The sequence below is a fragment of the Bos indicus genome, chromosome 7 (assembly GCF_029378745.1).
Source record: "Bos indicus isolate NIAB-ARS_2022 breed Sahiwal x Tharparkar chromosome 7, NIAB-ARS_B.indTharparkar_mat_pri_1.0, whole genome shotgun sequence".
Lineage (NCBI taxonomy): Eukaryota > Metazoa > Chordata > Mammalia > Artiodactyla > Bovidae > Bos > Bos indicus.
Window position 1 is genome coordinate 96,358,503 of NC_091766.1, and position 23,057 is coordinate 96,381,559.

Here is a 23,057-nt window from a genome sequence, read left to right on the forward strand (position 1 = left end):
AGTCCTCAAAACAATACTACAAAGTGGTTATAAACCCAGTTTCAACACTACGAAAACTGAGGCAGAGGAGGAGAAAAAAAGAGGGAGAAAGAAATGAGACTCGCTTAAAAGTTCCCACGGGTAAATGGAAAAGCTGGGATATGAAACCAAGCAATGTACTGGTAAAGAACAAAGGAACAACAAGCACAGTGATATTCAGATTTCAAAAAATACTCAAATATTCCTAACAAAAATAACTCGGAAAAGTGAGTTGCTTTAGCAGAGAATTACTCTCATCTATTTTTCAGAAAACATGTATTGAATGAGCCAAGTTTATCCATGAAAGAACGTTTATTTACCTATTTATATATCTGCCTTGGTCCAAAAAATACTAAAGGTGGCTTAAAAACGGATCATAGTCACTTTTTGCAATACAGTCAAGGTCTTAAATGTATTACTCTCCCCAAAAGCTAGCTGCTTCCAAACTTGATTTAATATTTTGCATGTTTTCTCGCCGTTGCTTGGTGAATGTATTTGCTTCTCCCTTCTGTAACCGTCGTCTCACAGCTGATTTTTGTTGTTTCGTCAACTGACGTTTCACCTTCTGTTTCACCAATTCCTGGAAAGATACTATGAATTAGTATCACTGAAAACTGATCATTTTGATAAGGAGTAAATGGTCAATAAAAGAAAGATTTACATTGCTAATATTTTAAAATTCTGTTAAAAGCGTGAGTTTAAAAAGTTCCAAACACTGACAGTATACCAAATTAACCAGCAATAAAACAAAACACTGAACTGCTACAAAACAGGAGGAATTAAATTCTTAACCGAAATACAGATCACAGCAAAAAGCAGGGTATAGCAGTACAGTAGTGAACAGTCACAATTTTTTGAGTAACAAATCATCATAGTGCCACCTAGTGTCACTAGGAAAACTGGGAAAAACCAAACAACCGGCCAAACAAATCCCCCAAACCCAAACCCAACAAGATGGAAAACAAAACCACCACCAACAAAAAAAACAAAAAATCCCCAAGACAAAAAAACCTGCTGATTCCTTTGCTTTCTAAGTAAAAGGAGGCATGGTTCTGCAGCAGAAAATTATGTTTGAAAGCATTTAGTACTGGTCAAATACACGCAAGAGCGTTTTCATAACTTTAGGTGTAGAAACGACTCGATGGCAGGAGTTACTCATGGAAAAGTCCTCATACAGTTTCTGGGAGAAATTTATGTTTTCACATGATGAATGACCATAAATTCAAATTATTTCTTTATCACTTAAGACACAGGCTGCCAATGCCAAATGACATGCAAGATGAATATTTTTTTCACAGCAACCTTTTTTTCCCCCTCTGGAGTATTCAGCCTGTTATTTAATCATATATAATCTTACATCATCCAACCTCTCTTAAAAAAAGAAGTTGAACGGTGAAAGGATTAAAGCAAGGGGCTCTTCTTACTATGCCTCACTCTGTTAGGCACAAAGAAGCATTTATTAAAAATCTGTCATTAAAAAGTAAAGATTAATGGATGTGAGAGGTAAAAAAGAACTAGGGAAACCAGTCTTCCTAATGCAGTGTTTCTTGGACCGTATGTGTATTAGTGTAAAAATCTGGATGAGTCAAGTTAAATGCAGACTTTGGATTATTTCACATAGTTAGACAGACGGGCTTTAACAAGTTATCCCTCTTTATTTTAGTCTGATGATTCTCAATGGGAAGAAAAGTAAAAGAAGAGAAAGGGAAACAAGAATCAGAATGCAAGTTCCTACAGAGGCTGATACCCTATGAGATACAGTCTCAGGAAAGTCACAGTTTCAGAACCACCTGGTTGGTATTGCAGAAGTTTCATGACTGAAAGTGTTAGGACTGGCTGAAAGTTTAACATCGGAGTGACTTTTCTCTATCTCAGGAAACTAGGCAACTGTCACAGTTCCTCACCCCAAGAGACCAGAAACCTGAATCAGATCAGCATCATAAGCCTGGTGTCCTAACTTATCACCAAGACAACAGAGCAACACATTCAGACTTCTGAAGTCAGTTATTTCCAAATCACAACTCTAACACTTAAATTCTCAATCAGGTGGGAGAATAGGATATAAAGACATATCTAGTAATAAAAAGTCCTCTCCCCACCCACCCAAATAACTACCTAAGATCATTCTGTCCCATAAAAATGTAAGCTCAGTATGAACAGAGATAAAACTAGGAAAGAAAGCACTCAACAGATTGGAGACTGGGAAAACTGTAGAACGTGTACCACGTTTAAACCAGAGTTCAGACAGAGGCCTCCAGGATAGCTCTAAGAAAAATCAATTTGTTTTCTAAATATTCTGCTTGAACTTCCCCTTGGTGCTTTACTTCAGCGAGACCGTAAGATAATCATATCAAACAGCTAAAGAAAATAAGGAGATAATGAACTACTATGCATGCATGTCCTAATTTAGAACAATTTACAACTCTTACAAATTTAACTTTTATGTTAAAAACAAGTGGGAAAAAAAGCCACATTAGTATATTTAAAAAAGAATGATGAAAGGGAAAATAAAATAGTTGACCCTTGAACAGTTAGGCTGTGTTAGGGGCATGGACACACTTTACAGTCAAAAATCTGAGTACAACGTGAAGAACCAGCCGCCTGCGTCAGAGGCGCCTCTGCAACTGCAGAGTCAACCAACTGCAGACCGTGGGGTTCTGCGCGTGCTCAGTTGCTCAGTCGTGTCCAGCTCTGTGACCCTGTGGACTGTAGCCCGCCAGGCTCCTGTCCATGGGGATTCTGCAGGCAAGAACACCAGAGTGGGTTACCACTTATGTCTCCTGCACTGATAGGCAGGTTCTTTACCACTAGCACCCCCTGGGAAGCCCACAGGAGTGACCCAGTAAGCATCCTGGAAATGTTGAATAATAGTTACCGGAGGAATCGTTGAACAGCTTAAAACACTGCCCACAGAAGTAACACTCAGGGTTCTTGTTCTGTGTCGATTAGTATCTTCCATATTTTCTTCATCTCTAATAATAAAATAAAAATTTACCTAGTTAATCCTTAATAGTTAATTATGCTTGATTAATTTATAGAATATTACTATCAATATTCTGAAATAAAGCCATTTCATTAAACTACCCCAAATCTAAAAGTTAAATTTTAGATCTTTTGCTATCTAAGCTGAGGCTGATTCACAAATATGTGAAATTTGTCCAAAAAAAAATCTTACAAGAAAAATAATGTAATGGTAATTTTAATTGTACATTAACAAATAAGTACAGAAGTTTCAAAGTACCACAGAAAATTCATTTTAAGTATGTATACTAAGAGCACACTTACTACATTTTTATTAGACTATACATTAATCAAACATACATTAGATGAATAATTATTTAAAAATACAAACAATTCATACATCTAAAACCTCATCAATTTATTATTTGAAAGTAATCATTTGAATTTTAAGGCAAAACTGCTTAAAACTGAATACATGTGGTAGCATCAAGTCAACGGTAGACAGAGTTATTTGAATTTTAATAATAAAAGTGATATTTGCTTTTATTCTGTGCATGAAAGTGAAAGTCGCTCAGCTGTATCTGACTCTTTGCGACCCCATGGACTATACAGTCCATGGGATTCTCCAGGCCAGAATACTGGAGTGAGTAGCCTTTCCCTTCTCCGGGGGATCTTCCCAACCCAGGGATCAAACCCAGGTCTCCCACATTGCGGGCAGATTTGTACCAGCTGAGCCACGCCCAAGAACACTGGAGTGGGTAGCCTATCCCTTCTCCAGCGGATCTTCTCGATCCAGGAATTGAACTGGGGTCTCCTGCATTGCAGGCGGATTCTTTACCAGCTGAGCTACCAAGGAAGCCCTAAAGGAACGTTGCACCCGAACAGGAACTTGAACCCTGCACCCTCAGATTAAAAGGATGCTCTACTGACTGAGCTATCTGCACATACCGATGCAGAATACAGCTGGCATGCCATTTGAAAAAAGTACTCATTTACCAGAATCAAAGAATAGGTCTCCAGATTAAAGTGAAAATACAATCAACAAAAACCTATACCTGAAAGGCCTGAATTCTTTGCTCAACGATGACAAGGCAATCAGATGAGGACATTCATCTTCATCCTCCTCAGGGCCCACAAGGATTCCACCTTGACCTGTCTCACCATCTTGCCTGGCGTCACGTTCACGTCTGTTCTCCCCGGAAAATTCACTTACAGAACTGTTTTCAACAACCTGCCCTTCTATTTCTTCTAAAGCTTGACTGAATTCAGTCATTTCGAATCTGTGTGCATCAGCACTGTCCTCTGACAAACTCTCTTCCTTTATTTGCTCAAGGTTTTCAAATGACCTGCAACAGCAGTCAACTGATTCAGCTGCACAGTTCCATCCACCTTCATTTTCTGATCTACAATCCCTGGCTCTTTCTGACATCTCTTCGTCAGAAAATGGGAAGTCAGATCTCTCCTCTGTTTCTGTATTTTTATCCTCTGGACCTGCTGGGTGAAGCAGTTCGTCGTCTGCCTGCATCTCCTTCGTGTAGCCGCTGGCAGAAACCTCTACGTCAAGAGAATCCTCCCTCCTAGGAAAAAAGAATGTTACGCATTTAGGAGAGAGAAAAAAATCCACCTGACATGGGCAAGTGTATTTAGTATTCGGATGAATCATGACTCTCAAATGAGTTTAACAGTTTATAGATTTTAAAGGTTTTTCTCTGGCTAAAAGGTAATACTTAAATCACTTAAGTACACAAATATAAAAGACATATGTTACTTGTCATTTAAGAATAAAAGGACTGCGAAGAGCAACAGATATTAGAAAAATTAGAGAAATTTCAGTGCATACTGACTTAATAAATTAACTTTCAGAGGGGGCTAACAATTTTAAGTTAGGTCAATCATCCCAAATCAGAAAACAGCATCTTAATTGAGCATATAAAATGAGAAAATTTGGCTGTGAGAATTATGTTCCATGAATCAATTAAAGATAGTTTCTATAGTGAATAAAGGAAAAACACATTTCTGATAAACACTTGACTATATTCCTTAAAAACGCGTTCTTCACAGAGCATCCACTATTGAATAAGAGTTCTTGAATTTATAAGAAACTATGTTCCTCTTCCAAATTCAGTAAGGTTAATGGACCACAGGGAAGCATAGTTTTTAAGTTTCATTTGTATATTACCAGCAGTGATACTGAACAATGATTATAATGTACCACAGGTCACTATTTGAAAAACTTTTAGATTAAAGCATTAACTTCTAAGTAAATAAATCAGGTATTTTAACAGAATTCTATCATTTTATCCAATACAGTGTACAAACCTTATATCACTAAAGGTTGGGAAAAGCTCACTTTCATAGTTGAAACGTTTCATGAAGAAATCTCTAATGCATTTCACATCTCTGTCAAAATACCTGCAAAAGCAAGAATCATTTTTTTTATACAGACTTTGTTGCTCATCTTTTTCCTTATTAGCCAATGACAACATCTCTGCTATTTGTTATAACACTCTTATCCTTACATGAAAGAGAAAAGGATGTTACTCAAAAGAAAAATAAATCAGTTGTCAGTATCTGAAAAACTAAAACTAAAAGCAGAGGAACTAACAAGGACTATAAGCTGTCAAGGGCACCCAGTTCCTACGGTTAGAATAAACCCAAGGTTCCCCCATACTGTGACAGATACACATACGAAACAAGGAAAAGATACAGGCCTGCAGTTTGGGGACCAATTTCTACTTTTCAGTCTGTCTAGTTATAGTTCCCATCAGCTATGTTCACTAGAACCTCTAGTCAACTGGGAAAGTTGAAGACAAAAACAGACTAGTGACTCAGAAGAAAAAGTTTGGGGACTAATGAATGTTATGGTTATATTATCTTTATTACCCATTAGCTAATATGCAGTAAACATCTACAAGAGATTAATAATGCTATGGCTTATAAATAATAATTCGAAGACACGTTACTCTGGGAGTAGAAGGACCTCTGAGTATCAGGGTGCTTTTTAGGTAACCATAAAATAGCAGGAACAGATTAAATTCTCTAGAAGGTGTCCAGAAAGGGAGAATTGAGAGACAGGATGACATGGAATTGACAGAACAGGAGAAAAAATACTCAACCTTAATTTGATTATGCTCAATTGCATCATGGAATACAAACACATAAAGGAAAATGTTCTGTCATATTTCACAATTGGGCTTGTTTAGATGGTCAAGTAATGTGAGAAATAAGATTACCACAGTATATAAATCGATTCTGCCCTGTGTCAGGATGAGGTTTTACGTGAATTCCTTTCTCTTAACAAAATAAAAGCTAAAAATGATAGGAGGTAGTATCATTATCTGTCTGGTAACTGAGGTTTAGTATAAAGCCACAACTTTCATTAAGGCCATAAAAAATTATTAAATTATGCTGGGTGAAATCCTCTTGGAGGCAACTATGCAACAGAGAGAAAAGCAGAAAAAGGCAGAAAGGATGGTGTCCAGGGCCCTCCCTTCTGTGTCCCTGCTGCTGAACAGGCTTTTGTTTTAAAAGTTGGGGTTTTACCCCAAAGTTTGTTTGGATAGATAGTTCCATCGCTAAGAAAGCTTGACTTTTGCAAGTCTGTCAACTCACAAGAGTAATTCAAATTCTTTTGATGATTTATAAAAGTAAACAGTTTCTTCAGACTTCTAATAAACAATATTATTTTAATGAATAAATTAATTTTAAAACTGGATCAATGTGCATCCCCCCCCCCCCCCTAAAATACTGAGGAGTAAGAAAAGTTCTTAGGTGGAAAGATCCTAGCACTCTGATATCCTTATCAGCCACTTCAAAACAGTTATTAACCCAAATGGCAGTATGACAAGGCTGAGAAGTTAAGAATAAATTAAAAATGACTGCAGCACACATAAACACAGCCACGTCCAGAGTATACCATTCAGCATTGGGATGAGAAGTTGAAACCATCTGTGGAAAATCGATCATGGTAATGTGGTCATCTTCATCCAAAATGAGATTGAATTCATTGAAATCTCCATGAATCAGTCCGTGATTTGCAAGTTTAACAATCAGTTCCATAGCTTCATCATATACTGATGCAGGATCTTCAACATGGTGTATTTGACATCTGAAAGTATGGAAAAGGTTCATTTGTCATCATTCATAATTTTAATTAAAGCAAGCATGGGTGTATTTACATATAAATATTATTTCCATTTCAAGCCTCTCTAGCCTCTCTTCATTCCTATCTGTATATAGACATAATACCTCTTATTTAAAAAAAAAAAAAAAGCTACAACCCACTCCAATCTACATCTTCTTTCCACTATTATACACATTCTTTGTTCCACATTCTTTATAACCAAACTCCTCTAGTTGTGCTTTACCCAATTTTTTCCCTCCCATTCTAATGAACCCATTTCAAACAGGCTTTCATCCATCCTGCTCCAATAAAATAGCTCCTGTCAAAACTACCAATGACTTCCAAATGACTTGCCATATCCAATGGTCAGTTCTTGACTGTCATCATAATCTGGTCTATTAGCTAATCCCTTCCCGGTCTATGAAGCATATCCTTTCACTTGACCCTTGGCCTACTAACTCTTAAGGCTGTCCTCTTTCTGCACTGATCATTCCTTCTTAGTCTTTTTAGCTAGTTTTTCAGCCTTTCCCTGACTTACAAATTTGGGAGCTCCTCAAAGTCTAATCCTAAAACCTACTGTCTTAACCATTCTTGATCTCATTCACAGACTTCAATCTAGACTTTCCCTGAGCTTCTAGGCATCTCTAACTTACCATGTCCCCAAGTGAACCTCTGATTCTGCCCCACTCTCTAACTCCCAACTGTCTTCCTGCAGCCTTTCCCATTTCTATAACTGGCAACTTTATCCCTCTAAGTAATTCACTATTCAGGCCCCAGATCTTTATTTGCCACTTCCTTCTTATCAACATCTAATCTCAAACAAATCATGTAGGCCCTAACTGTAAAACTCATCCAGAATCTGACAATGTTCCCTCACCTTCACATCTACCATTCTGATCTAGACTACCATCATCTCTTTCAAGGATGGTGATAATCTCCTAACTTTTCTTCCTAATCCTGTCCTAGTCTTCCTTTAGTCTATTTTCAATACAGCAGCCAGAGTGATCCCATTACAGTATTAATCACATCATATCCCTTCTCAATTCAAAACTCCTCCAATGGCTAGAGAATTCCCTGGCAGTCAGTGGTTAGTACTGTCATTGCCACCAAAATAATCCTCCAATTGTTTCCTGTCTCAAACAAAATAGTCCCTGTAATATTGTCTCAATGGCAGTCATGTGAGGAAACAGAAGTGTATCAAAGCAACCTTCAAGTTATTCAATGTTGGGCTTCCCTGGTAGTCCTGGTAGATGGTAAAGAATCCACCTGCAATGCAGGAGATCTGGGTTCGATCCCTGTGTCAGGCAGATCCCCTGGAGAAGGGAATGGCAGCCCACTCCAGAATTCTTGCCTGGAGAACGGACAGAGGAGCCTGGCAAGCTATAGTCCATAGGGCTGCAAAGAGTCCGACATGACTGAGCAACTAACACTTCCTGTCTTTCATATTTAAATATATCCTATCTACCACAATAATCCGCTGCCTCTCCGATCTTATCACTCACAATTTTCTCCCTGACTCACTCGGCTCCAGCCACAGTGGCTCCTCACTGTTCCCTGAACATGAAGGTATGCTCCCATCTCAGGACTTTTGCTCTTTTCTCTGCCTAGAATGTACTTAGATATCTGCATCATTTCTTCTTTCGCTTCTTTCAGGATTCTGCTGAAAAGTCCCTTTACCAATGAGAACTCTTCTGATCATCCCAGCCTTCCACATCCATCTCAGTATTTCTTGTCCCACTTACCCTTACTTTATTTTTATCCATAGCATTCACCACTCTCTGATGTATCATATAATTCCTTGTTCACCTATTTATTGCAAGTTTCCTTTCATCAGAACGTAAGCTCTGTGAGGACAGGGACTGTGTTTATTGGGGTGCCTTGAACAGTGCTTGGCACACACTAGATTGTTAATAAAAATCCACATTGTCAGAATGAAACTGAATTTTCAATTTGCCTTTAAGTCTACTGCTTTTTGTTAATTTCTAACCTCCCCAAAGTCATACTGCATTTAATGAAAAAAACTTATTTAAAAAAAACTGAACCTTACAACTATTTATTAGAACTCACGGTTTTAAGAATAATAAATACTTACAGAGGATAGCCACTTATGAGTTCCATGACCACTGCATGGCGATTATAATCAATTGGCTTTGGAACTGGAAATTTCCTTTCATACAATGCCTAAAATATAGCAAAACAGGTAAAAAGTAATGAAGAGGTCATTAATTTTTAGGGAACAATAAAGTTAAGTGTACCTGTCCAAAACCAGGGGGGAAAAAAAATCATAACCTTCACAAAATTATAGTTAACACATGATTATGTATGGCTTATTCACAGCACAGGATGAGCTGTACATAAAAATAAAATTGGAAATCAGTTTTGCAATTCATTTTGTTTTTAACCAAACATTCATTTATTGAACATTTACCAAATATACATTGTGCTATGGTTACAAAAGTGAGTGTGAAAATGTCTCTGCCTTCAAGAAGTTTAGTCTCTTACGATATGTATGTCCTCTTCTATTTTGTAAGTTTCTGTCATTTACTGGAATGTGCTTAAAGAATTCAAATGGAAATAAATTGTGTTTTAGGAAATACTGTCTTCTGGTGTATCAAGAAATGAAATATTTCAGGACACTGGACATTTTACTTTATAGAGCACTGACTTTTCTCTTCAGACCACAGTATCAATCTATCGTGTGACAAAGAGTCACTGTGGTCACAGACACCGGTAGTGTGAGTCAAATGTTACTACCTACCATTCATAAATTCATTTTTCTCCCTATGCTTCACTTTTCCTATCCTACTGCTTTCAAAGTCGTGTTGTTATTACTTCCTTCAAAATACCTTGGTTTTCTGTATTCTGCCATTTGGAATGCTGCCATTTCCAACAGGGCTTTGTCATTGTTACCCCAACCACATCAACAATGGTTCTAGCTCTGCACACCAAACCTTTCTTCAGTGTACCAGTACCAACTAAGATGCGTGTGTCAATGCTCCATTTTAAAAAAACCTACAACGCTGTAAACATTGATTTCAGTCTGAATAATTTTTCCTAGTTTTCAAAACTCTTTAATCCACTTCATCCAGTCCTAGTTCTCTTCAATACTCTGTCCAATAAACACTCTAGAGTGCGGTCGTACAGCCACCTCAGTGACTGTTACCAATCACCCATGGCTCACGCTCACATCCATGTCTTGGTCCTTCTGGCTTCTTTGGAAAAGTATACTGTCTTGTCTGTTCCTTATAGACAAATCATATGAGCTCCCATTCAAGAAACCTCCTTCTACCCTATGTATTCTACTCTACAGAAGTTTCTCTAAACTCAACATGATTTGACATTTAAACTGTTTTTTACTCTATTTTTTAATTGAAGGGTAATTGCTTTACAGAATTTTGTTTTCTCTCAAACATCAAGAATCAGCCGTAGGTACACCCCTGTCCCCTTCCCTCCCTCCAATCTCCCTCGCCATCCCACCCTTCTGGATTGTTACAGAGCTCCTGTTTGAGTTCCTTGAGACACACAGCAAATTCCCACCTGGCTATTTACTTTACATATGGTAATGTAAGTTTCCAAGTTACTCCCTCCATGCGTCTCACCCCCCCTTCCTCCCCTTTCCCTAGTCTATAAGTCTGTTCTCTATGTCTGTTTCTCCATTGCTGCCCTGCAAATAAATTCATCAGCACCATCTTTCTAGAATCCATATATATGCATTAGTATATGACATTTGTATCTCTTTCTGACTTACTTCACTCTGTAATAGGCTCCAGGTGTGTGTTTATGTTACCTTCCTAATTTTAAGACAGACTGTTACTCCTTTGGTATTCACTGTTCACTTCCACCCTCCTTCTCCTATGCTGCAAAATCCTCAACAGACAGGCAGGCACATAGCCAACACTCAGCGTATGCTTAACAGGGTTACTTTTATGAGGCTGTCTACTCTTTCCTATCCTCCTCAGACAGGAACTGAACTACTTCCCACTCCCCAGTGACTGTCTGCTTGGTTGTATATTTTTTATTTTTAAATCCAAATGGTTTTGGATTTGAGCCTTGGCGGCTCACAAGTATATAACAACTTTAACTAATGTCACAGTGGTTTAGCCCTGTGCCATAACCCTTAAGTTAAAGCTCAAGTTTATTTTTATTTGGGAAAAGAGGGAATAAACTTACAAAACATATTTATGTACAACCAGACTCTATTCCTGTATCTTCCTATAAACATACCAAGAAAACATTTAATATAGTTTGGGGGAAATGTGTAACAATTCCTACCAAACTGCTTACTCACATTACTGATGAGTAATGGTTTGTGGTCACAGGACATAAACCATTGGTATAAGACAAAAAACAGAGTATGTATGATATTAGTAGCACTTCTTTATACTGCCTTGAGGATTCTTCCCTCATGATACAGGTCATACAACTCTTAATAATTCAAAAATTTTTTAAAGTTATAACAAATAAATCCTACTGGAGAGAATAATAAAAATGCAGTTACTTTTTAATTTACTAGTGAAGACAATTAACTTGGTTATTTTTAAAGATATTTAATAAATCTATATGAACTTATTTTGAAAGGTTAAAGGTTAAAAACTAAGATTTTTACCATTTCTAATATACATACAAATTCATAAATTAACATTTATTCCATTGTGGGGAAAAAACAGTAGTCAACTATCTGAGACACTAAGGTCTCCAAAGAAGGTAACTATCTGATGTTTTTAACTAGAGACAGACATACATATATACACTGAACAGATATACATTCACACACACACATTTATATCATTAATTATTTTAGGCTACTCTACCTTGTTAACATTGCTGCATAAAAATTGCCTTTATGCATTTATAACAGCTAAAAACACCTTTGCATAGAAGGAAACCACCAGAAAAACAAATAACAGAAATAGTCAAAACAGTTAAAAGTGACTGTAAGGACTGTGACAGGCAGTAGGGAGATATGGAGGCCACGGACTGATGCGTGTCACTACAACCTTTTAACTACACATACTGTTTGGTTAATAATTTAAAATTAATTAAAAGTACCTTCATATAAGCAAATTCTTTCATGGCAGAGAGACGAGATAAATAAAGCCAAGACATGTTATGCCTGTGTTTATGGTAATCACGCTTGTTTTTCAGATTTCGAAAGGAGGTTCTTCCCAGTCTGTGAAGCTTTAATGCAAACTGCTGCCCTTCTTCATTTGCAACGATGTAAATATCTAAAATCAAAATTTTAAAAGGATAATTATTATATTTTTATTCCAGTAAGTTTAATCAATTCTAATTTTCTAACTTTGATTTTAGTTGTACCAAATTTTATCTTTCTTAATAACTCAAAATACTTATTCAGCAAAATATTTTTATTTTATTTTAGTTTAGTTACAATTCAAAGTGATGACATGTATTAATACCTACTACAAAGAAAACAGGGGAGCAAAGTTATTGCTTCCAAAGCAAAAGTTATTGCTTCCAAAGGTATTTAATGCTCAATTCAATTTAGTGGGAATACATCTTAATTGTTCTTTAGTGTCCTACATGTATGAGAACGTTGACGTTCACTCTTGCCATCTTGTTTGACCACATCCAATTTGCCTTGATTCATGGACCTAACATTCCAGGTTCCTATGCAATATTGCTCTTTACAGCACCGGCCTTGCTTCTATCACCAGTCACATCCACAGCTGGGTATGGTTTTTGCTTTGGCTCCATCCATTCATTCTTTCTGGAGTTATTTCTCCACTGATCTCCCGTAGCATATTGGGCACCTGCTGACCTGGGGAGTTCCTCTTACAGTATACTATCATTTTGCCTTTTCATACTGTTCATGGGGTTCTCAAGGCAAGAATACTGAAGTGGTTTGCCATTCCCTTCTCCAGTGGACCACATTCTGACCATGCCATCAAGGTCAACAAGAGTTCGAAATGCAGTACTTGGATGCAATCTCAAAAATGACAGAATGATCTCTGTTCATTTCCAAGGCAAACCATTCAATATCACAGTAATCCAAGTCTATGCCCCAACCAGTAACGCTGAAGAAGCTGAAGTTGAACGGTTCTATGAAGACCTACAAGGCCTTTTAGAACTAACACCCAAAAAAGATGTCCTTTTCATTATAGGGGACTGGAATGCAAAAGTAGGAAGTCAAGAAACACCTGGAGTAGCAGGCAAATTTGGCCTTGGAATACGGAATGAAGCAGGGCAAAGACTAATAGAGTTTGGCCAAGAAAATGCACCGGTCATAGCAAACGCCCTCTTCCAACAACACAAGAGAAGGCTCTACACATGGACATCACCAGATGGTCAACACCGAAATCAGATTGATTATATTCTTTGCAGCCAAAGATGGAGAAGCTCTATACAGTCAACAAAAACAAGACCAGGAGCTGACTGTGGCTCAGATCATGAACTCCTTATTACCACATTCAGACTTAAATTGAAGAAAGTAGGGAAAACCACTAGACCATTCAGGTATGACCTAAATCAAATCCCTTATGATTATACAGTGGAAGTGAGAAATAGATTTAAGGGCCTAGATCTGATAGATAGAGTGCCTGATGAACTATGGACTGAGGTTCGTGACATTGTACAGGAGACAGGGATCAAGATCATCCCCATGGCAAAGAAATGCAAAAAAGCAAAATGGCTGTCTGGGGAGGCCTTACAAATAGCTGTGAAAAGAAGAGAAGTGAAAAGCAAAGGAGAAAAGGAAAGATATAAGCATGTGAATGCAGAGTTCCAAAGAATAGCAAGAAGAGATAAGAAAGCCTTTCTCAGCGATCAATGCAAAGAAATAGAGGAAAAAAACAGAATGGGAAAGACTAGAGATCTCTTCAAGAAAATGAGAGATATCAAGGGAACATTTCATGCAAAGATGGGCTCGATAAAGGACAGAAATGGTATGGACCTAATAGAAGCAGAAGATATTAAGAAGAGGTGGTAAGAATATACAGAAGAACTGTATAAAAAAGATCTTCATGACCCAGATAATCACGATAGTGTGATCACTCACCTAGAGCCAGATATCCTGGAATGTGAAGTCAAGTGGACCTTAGAAAGCATGACTACAAACAAAGCTAGTGGAGGTGATGGAATTCCAGTTGAGCTATTTCAAATCCTGAAAGATGATGCTGTGAAAGTGCTGCACTCAGTATGCCAGCAAATTTGGAAAACTCAGCAGTGGCCACAGGACTGGAAAAGGTCAGTTTTCATTCCAATCCCAAAGAAAGGCAATGCCAAAGAATGCTCAAACTACTGCACAGTTGTACTCATCTCACACGCTAGTAAAGTAATGCTCAAAATTCTCCAACCAGGCTTCAGCAATACGTGAACCGTGAACTTCCAGATGTTCAAGCTGGTTTTAGAAAAGGCAGAGGAACCAGAGATCAAATTGCCAACATCCGCTGGATCATCGAAAAAGCAAGAGAGTTCCAGAAAAACGTCTATTTCTGCTTTATTGACTATACTAAAGCCTTTGACTGTGTGGATCACAATAAACTGTGGAAAATTCTGAAAGAGATGGGAATACCAGACCATCTGATCTGCCTCTTGAGAAATCTGTATGCAGGTCAGGAAGCAACAGTTAGAACTGGACATGGAACAACAGACTGGTTCCAAATAGGAAAAGGAGTATGTCAAGGCTGTATATTGTCACCCTGCTTATTTAAGTTATATGCAGAGTACATCATGAGAAACGCTGGACTGGAAGAAGCACAAGCTGGAATCAAGATTGCCGGGAGAAATATCAATAACTTCAGATATTCAGATGACACCACCCTTATGGCAGAAAGTGAGGAGGAACTAAAAAGCCTCTTGATGAAAGTGAAAGAGGAGAAAAGCTGGCTTAAAGCTCAACATTCAGAAAACAAAGATCATGGCATCTGGTCCCATCACTTCATAGGAAATAGATGGGGAAACAGTGGAAACAGGGTCAGACTTTATTTTTTTTGCTCCAAAATCACTGCAGATGGTGACTGCTTCCATGAAATTAAAAGATACTTACTCCTTGGAAGAAAAGTTATGACCAACCTAGGTAGCATATTCAAAAGCAGAGACATTACTTTGCCAACAAAGGTTCGTCTAGTCAAGGCTATGGTTTTTCCTGTGATCATGTATGGATGTGAGAGTTGTTGGACTGTGAAGAAAGCTGAGTATCGAAGAATTGATGCTTTTGAACTGTGGTGTTGGAGAAGACTCTTGAGAGTCCCTTGGACTGCAAGGAGATCCAACCAGTCCACTCTGAAGGAGATCAGCCCTGGGATTTCTTTGGAAGGAATGATGCTAAAGCTGAAACTCCAGTACTTTGGCCACCTTATGCGAAGAGTTGACTCATTGGAAAAGACTCTGATGCTGGTTGGGATTGGGGGCAGGAGGAGAAGGGGACGACACAGGATGAGATGGCTGGATGGCATCACTAACTCGATGGACGTGAGTCTGAGTGAACTCCAGGAGTTGGTGAGGGACAGGGAGGCCTGGCATGCTGTGATTCATGGGGTTGCAAAGAGTCGGACATGACTGAGCGACTGAACTGAACTGTATGAGAAGGGATTAATAACATCTTCCTTTACAACATGGGACTTCCCCAGTGGTCCAGTGGTTAAGACTCTACACTTTGACTGGCTGTGAGCTAGTCCTACATGCTGTGAGGTGAGGCCAAAAAAAAAAAAAAAATTAGAAAACCAAAAAACCCTTCCTTTTCAGCAATGTGAAGTTCAATTCTTAAACTGTTTCAGTGAATAAATACTGAGTGTCAGAATATAATCCTAAAGTAATCAGAATGGAGCAGATCTTGTCATAAATATTCTATTACTAACATTTAGAACATGTCCTAATTACTCATGAGACAAACAGCCTCTCTCTCATGTTGGTGAGATTATAAATTGACACAAATTGGAGGAAATTTGGTAATACCAAAATTCTTAATGTACCCAAGTTTAGCTCTAATATTTCTAAGAATGTAATACTTGACAATTATGAGGAAGACATCTATGCTGATATGAAATGTCATGGATGCACTAAATGGAAAAAAATCAAGGTGTAGAATTGTTAAGGACTGCTTGCTTTCACCTATGATTATAAAAGATACATACATCCTCAGAACATTATATACTTGTATTCATACAGAATATTTCTAGGACATATAGGATATTAAATAAACAGTAATAGCTGAAACTTCAGTACTTTGGCCACCTCATGTGAAGAGTTGACTCACTGGAAAAGACTCTGATGCGGGAGGGATTGGGGGAAGGAGGAGAAGGGGACGACAGAGGAGGAGATGGCTGGATGGCATCACTGACTCGATGGACGTGAGTCTGAGTGAACTCCGGGAGTTGGTGATGGACAGGGAGGCCTGGAGTGCTGCGATTCATGGGGTCGCAGAGTCGGACATGACTGAGTGACTGAACTGAACTGAAGTGAACTGAATAGCTTTGGGAAGTAATAACAGGAGATGGAGACCTGGGTTAAGAGTTAAGATTCACTTTTCATTGTACTCTCTTCTGTACTTCATCATTTTGCAAGTAATGAAGTTCTTAAAAAAAAAAAAAAAAGCCATTTTTTTTGGATTGATAAAACTGGACATAAAAAACATTTAAGAGCAAGTGTATCTCAAAAAAAGTGTTTCATTACAGCATTTTATACACACCTACATACCTTCTCACATTTAGGAATCTAGTATTAACTTGATTGTGTGTGTGCTCAGTCACCTTTGACTCTTTGTAACCCAATGGACTGCAGCCCACCAGGCTCCTCTTTCCACAGAATTTTCCAGGTAAAAATACTGGAGTGGGTTGCCATTTCCTATGAGAGGGTATCTTCCTGGCCCAGGAATTGAACCCGAATCTCTTGCATTGACAGGCAGATTCTTTACTGCTGAGCCACCAGGGAAGTTCATACCACCTGGGAAGCCTTATTAAATATAAATAGTTTGGATAATAATATACTAGACATGCAAACCACATGAAGTAGCCAAAACAACCTCCTTTGAATTAGGTTTTCTAATAGTTCTTTTGCTTCTAATTTTTTTGCTGTCTCAGTTTAAATTAGGTAACTATACAGGATAAACTATGTAGGACAAAAAGCAGTGTATAAGAGAGCATGTCATAAAGAAAACCATCCTCTGTTCTTTATTTTTATCATACATAAAAAACCAATACATAAGTATTTCTTTAATGCTATTTCAGAATTTTTTTCTGTGTTCTACACATACTTAACTTTGCCTTGTTGACCATACTGCTGTTATGAAAAAATGTGGTTTTTAGAACTTCCTTGTAGTATTTTTAAAAGTTATTACCAATGTCCAGTTTTTCAGATATTAAAGTAAGAACAGATAAAGTTTTTGCCAAAGATTTCAGTTAGTATAGGAAAACTAATTCTTGGTGTAACTGAACTTTCAGTGATAGACTTAGGGAAAAACAATTTACCGAACTAAGGGTAATTTCAAAATCCATATTGCTTCCAAACAACTTTTCGATTTACTGTTTAGTTAGAAAAATAGAAAATTAAAAAGATGAATCCTTTTCAAGGGGAAATATAAACTAAAGCAAATAATGCACTCAGTAGTACTATGAGCACTTACCAGATTCTTTGCCGACACCCATCTGGTTTCCAACAGACTCAACCACCTGTCTAGAAGACAGTGTTTTCAAAGCTAGGTAATCGTAGCCTGCGTTTGTCAACCGATAGCCCTGGACAGCTAGACAAAATCAAATGAGAAAGATCATATTTTAGTTATATCGTACCATCAAGTCACCTCATGTCAAGAGAAGAATTTAAACCTGGGAAGTCTTAGCTGGAAAAAGACTGGTTACCTAGTCTTATGAGTTTTGGCATTTCTTGTAATTTTTATTTCTTCTCTAGAGCAGTGTTACTCAAATGGTAATCTACAGACTGACACCAGTCTATAAATGCTTGTTACTAGTCTGTGACAAGTTATACACACTGAAATTAAGTGGTTAAGTTAAAAAAATTTTGTATCAGTTTGTCTCAGTTGTGTCTAACTTTTTGCGACCCCTTGGACTATACAGTCTATGGAATTCTCCAGGCCAGAATACTGGAGCGGGTAGCCTTCCCCTTCTCCAGGGCATCTTCCCCACCCAGGGATCAAACCCAGGTCTCCCACATTGCAGGCAGATTCTGTACCAGCTGAGCCACCAGGGAAGCCCAAGAATACCAGAGTGGGTAGCCTATCCCTTCTCCAGCACATCTTCCCAACCCATGAATTGAACTGGGGTCTCCTGCATTGCAGACAGATACTTTACCTAAACTGAGCTACCAGGGAAGCCCTATACAAACTGAAATTAAGTGTTTCAGTTAAAATATTTTTGTATCAATATTATAAAATTATTTTGTCTTTAAGTGTAACAAGAAGGAATATGCACCTGTATTCTGATCTTTCTAGTACTTATATTATTTTATAAAGCTATGGATCCTTTATAAAGGTAGAAAGGAGAACTCATCCCTCACCATGATGGTTTGAGAGGTAATGCTCTAGAGTCCTTTGGCAGACTGTACTTTCCCAAGACAGTAGCAACAGTATCTCTATCCTACTTGCTCTTCTGCACCTGGAACTTCCTGATCCCTTATCAGGAAGTAGAAGTTATTTCTCTAACTTCTTTGATCTGCGTGGGCCTGGTGATTGCTCTGAGTAGAACATGGTAAAAGTCTGCTGTGTCAGTTCTAGGTCTAGTGCTTTCTTATTTCTTAGCCTGACAACTTCTATCTGCCTTTTGGAATACCTGCTCTGGGGGAAGCCAATTACATGGAAAATCACAAATGGTGCCTCAAATACTTACTTTTGGTTCGCTCCCAAGCTATGAGTTTATGTTTTACTAGTTCTCTTAAGACTTTATTACAACCACCATGTTTAAGGCTAGCTATAGAAGCAACCAAACTGCAGGGAACAATTTCATGGTTCTTCATGCCCATTTCAACCTGAAATTGAAGAAATCAAAATGTAATCATAACCAATATAGAGTTGTTGTCTATCAAAACCTTGTTAAAAACTTAACTTTTTCAAACTTCTCTGACCACGCAGTTCCGGAACCAATTGTGAGACACAATTATTACCTTCCCTAGTCATATTTTATAATAATGAAAGCAGAAAACTCATGAAGATGTTTAGTCAAGGGAAATTCATGAAAAGTGTTGCTTTAAGGACATTAATTTAGCAGGAATATGCAAAGCAGTTTAGGGAAGGCAAAAACTAGAGGTGGTATACTGGAGAACAAAGACAACGGTCTAAGTCAGAGAAGACAGAAGCCAGAATAGGGAAGAGGTGATGGTAGTGAAGGGAAAGAATTAAAGAAATTAGTATGGGAGAGACTGGCACTTGATAAGGAATGGTAAAGTCAATGAAGAGTGAAAGTAAAAGAAGAGGAAGGACAAGTTTCAAGACATTAATAATCATTATTTTAATGAAGTTTGGGAAAGGAGTGAGGAGGTAGATAAAGCTACTTAATTCTATTTGAGCACACTGAGCTTGAGGTGTTGGAAGGTCCTTCATAGAAGATACTTCACATGAAGATGTTTTAAGGAAAACTGGAAAGGGTGACCTGCACTCGGGAATGAAGTAATAACTACAGGAAAAAAACTGTTAATTATTTGATGAAGAGATACAGTCATGAAAGGGTGTGATCATTAAACAAGAATATAATGGGAGAAAAAGGAGGGATTAGAGACAGAACTTGGGTGGGAATTCACACCAAAAGGTTAAGGACAGCCAGTCAAAGTATGATTACTGACATAGGAGGTACCAGAGAAATAAAAGGAGGAAGGTCAAGGAAAGGTGGTCACCTATATCAAGACTGCTAAGTCTCAAGTGAGACTGAAATATTTTAACAAGTAGGCCACTCCTTGCTGAGCTTCAAAAAGAACTTAAGAATTGCAAAAATTAATTTTTGGAAGAGAAATCTGGCATCGTTCTGATGTCCCAACCAAAACTCACACTTTAAACTTAATTCACCTTCCATGTTTTGTACTGTTTCTCTAAAATTCTCTTGACTCCCCTACTTCTGACAGAGGCATTAAGGGATGAGTTAACGCGCTGAGCAAGCAGAGAACAAAGGTATCTTTTGACAGTAGGTATTTAGAGGAAGTCTAGCTGAATTTCAGAATCTATGGGAGGGCAGAAAATTGTCTTCCAAATTTTACAATGAATTTGCATTTCACAGTTTAGTCCTTAAGCAATGCCTATTTAAGCAAAAGATAACAGCTCCTAAATTAAGGTGTTTTATTCTGCAAATGCCTAATCTATGTGTTGATCTTTGTGCTGTAAGACTAAGACTATAAAATTCAGGGGCTCCCCTATACTTAGAATTTATTCCAAATTCTTTACCAAGCCTGTATGGCTCTATATCTATAGCATATTATCTGGCTCCCACCTTCTCCACCTCTTCAGCTTCTTACTTACTGTACTCCAGCCACCCTGGCCTTTCTATTCCTCAAAAATTGTTCCTGCTTCCGGGTCTTCGCACTTAACCACTGCAGTTTCCTCTCCCTTCAATTCTTTGCAAGGACTTTACTCTGCCGGCTCCTTTCTATTGAGCTATTATGCCCGCCCCCCATTCTTTCTTTCACTTAGCAAATACTTATTCAGTACCTACCAAGTGCCAGAAACTTTTAAAAACCAGACAAGATTCTTGCACTCAGGCAGTCTTGTCTGACTGAACAGTTTAAAAACAGTATTCAGCCCCCTTGTCCCCATTATGCTGAGTTTCTATTTTCTTATCCTCTTATCATCTTCATAGCACTTTTTACCTGATATCCCTCTTATTTATTCGTTTACTGGATGACTTGTCTCCTTCTTATCTGTCCTGTACCCTCTGCAATTCCCTAAAACCTTACTAAAAATCCGTTAAGTATGTGTTGATTGAATGAAACTGAAGGAATGTTATGTGACTGAGTTTGTGAGTAGAAAATGCAATTCAGTTCAGTCGCTCAGTCCTGTCCAAATCTTTGCGATCCCGTGCACTGCAGCATGCCAGGCCTCCCTGTCCATCACCAACTCCCGGAGTTTACTCAAACTCATGTCCATAGAGTCGGTGACGCTATCCAACCATCTCAACCTCTGTCCTCCCCTTCTCCTCCTGCCTTCAATCTTTCCCAGCATCAGGGTCTTTTCAAATGAGTCAGTTCTTCACATCAGACGGCCAAAGTACCGGAGCTTCAGCATCAGTCCTTCCAATGAACACCCAGGATTGATCTCCTTTAGAATGGACTGGTTGGATCTCCTTGCAGTTCAAGGGACTCTCAAGAGCCTTCTCCAACACACAGTTCAAAAGCATCAATCTTTCCGCGTTCAGCTTTCTTTATAGTCCAACTTTCACATCCATACGTGACTACTGGAAAAACCGTAGCTTTGACTAGTCGGACCTTTATTGGCAAAGTAATGTCTTTGCCTTTTAATATGCTGTCTCGGTTGGTCATAACTTTTCTTCAGCTACCAATTAATCCTCTTCAAAAGTCTTAAACCCTTCTCTGTCGGAAAAAGAAGCCCGGGGTCAGAGAAACTTCCCAGGCCACAGAGACTGGAATGTGATTCTGGAGAGGGGGAGCAGAAAAGAAGGACAAGAGAGGGCCTTTGCTTCAAGTAGGGGAAAATAAAAGATTATGGACAAAGGCTTTTGAAAAACCCGACTCTCCGATCTTCTTTTCTTCAGTCCCAGTGTCGGCTGCGTTCTGGGGGGGCCTAGGGCCCTGCTCAACTCCCAGCAAACTTGGAGCAAGAGGAAGGGCACGCGCGGCGGAAAAGGGCAGAGAAGGGGGGAAAAACGGGGTACTTCTTACCGCTGTCAAGACCCTGAAGTCATCCCGGCTCATGTAACGCAACTTGGCCACATTCACCTTCCCCATGGCGGACCGGAACTCAGGCAAACCGGGGAGACCAGGAGCGCAGTTAACGCAGGTCTCACGCTTCTCACAGCGGCCGGGCGGCTCGCGCACGCGTAGTTTATCCTACAGGTCCTTGTCACTAAATGGATGTTCCGTTCTCACTGCCTTGGGGCAATGAAACATCTTCTGAGCCTGATGAAGTACACAGTATGGAACAAAGCAGAGTACTTTTTGTAAATTGATTTTGTTATGCAGCTGAATTGGCTGACTCTTTAAGTGTTCTCGAGATGATAGGACTTTTTTTTTTTTTTCGTATCTGTCAGGACCGGCTGTCGAAAGGCCCGTGACCTGCCTCTTAAGAGCAGAGTGGTAATTTAATGAGAAGACCAAGTTTTATCTCCAAACAGCAACTCCTTCTTTAGATGAAGTGAGTTACATCAAGAAAGGGACAAAAAGAACTTGAGCTGGATTCAGGAAAACCAAGGCTGTTCAGTAAGAGTAATCGCAGGATCGGGTCCGTGTCTACCTGCGCATGCTCAGGACGGGCCGCCAAGGTGGAAGAGAACTCGGGCGTCACTTGGCGTACTTGGTCGGAGTTGCTCCCTGGACTCACCAGCGCGCCTGCGCTGCCTGGGGTGAGGTCTGGAGTGACACTGGAGGACGGGGTTGCAGTCGGCGTCCCTCCTGCGCTTTTCCAGAGAAAGGGCGCACATGGACGGTTCCCCGTGGAGCTATCGAGGTTCCGAGGCTAGCTCCTAATTTAAAGGCTTTCGGAGAACTGCGGATACAAGCCCAGGGACTTCTCCCTAGGAAAACAAAAATGTAACCTGAGCCGGATCGTTAACAGCTTGCACCCGGACAAAAAGGGTGCCTACTCAGTACTTTGGCCACCTTATGCGAAGAGTTGACTCATTGGAAAAGACTCTGATGCTGGGAGGGATTGGGGGCAGGAGGAGAAGGGGACGACAGAGGATGAGATGGCTGGATGGCATCACCGACTCGATGGACATGAGTTTGGGTGAACTCTGGGAGTTGGTGATGGACAGTGTGGCCTGGCGTGCTGCAGTTCATGGGGTTGCAAAGAATCGGACACGACTGAGCGACTGAACTGACTGACGGAACT

At 39.1% G+C, this 23,057-nt stretch overlaps 1 protein-coding gene across 1 annotated transcript; it reads right to left on the bottom strand.

Moving 5' to 3' along the window:
• Positions 1–311: 311 nt before the first annotated feature.
• RIOK2 (RIO kinase 2) lies at positions 312–22,047 on the bottom strand. The gene is made up of 10 exons (XM_019965462.2): positions 21,890–22,047; positions 18,898–19,036; positions 17,682–17,798; positions 12,152–12,327; positions 9,195–9,283; positions 6,896–7,087; positions 5,299–5,391; positions 4,035–4,556; positions 2,894–2,990; positions 312–598 (listed from the first exon to the last, which is right to left on the bottom strand). The coding sequence occupies exons 1-10, from the start codon at positions 21,953–21,955 to the stop codon at positions 434–436; spliced, it is 1,656 nt and encodes a 551-aa protein (XP_019821021.2). The 5' UTR covers positions 21,956–22,047; the 3' UTR covers positions 312–433.
• Positions 22,048–23,057: the final 1,010 nt, after the last annotated feature.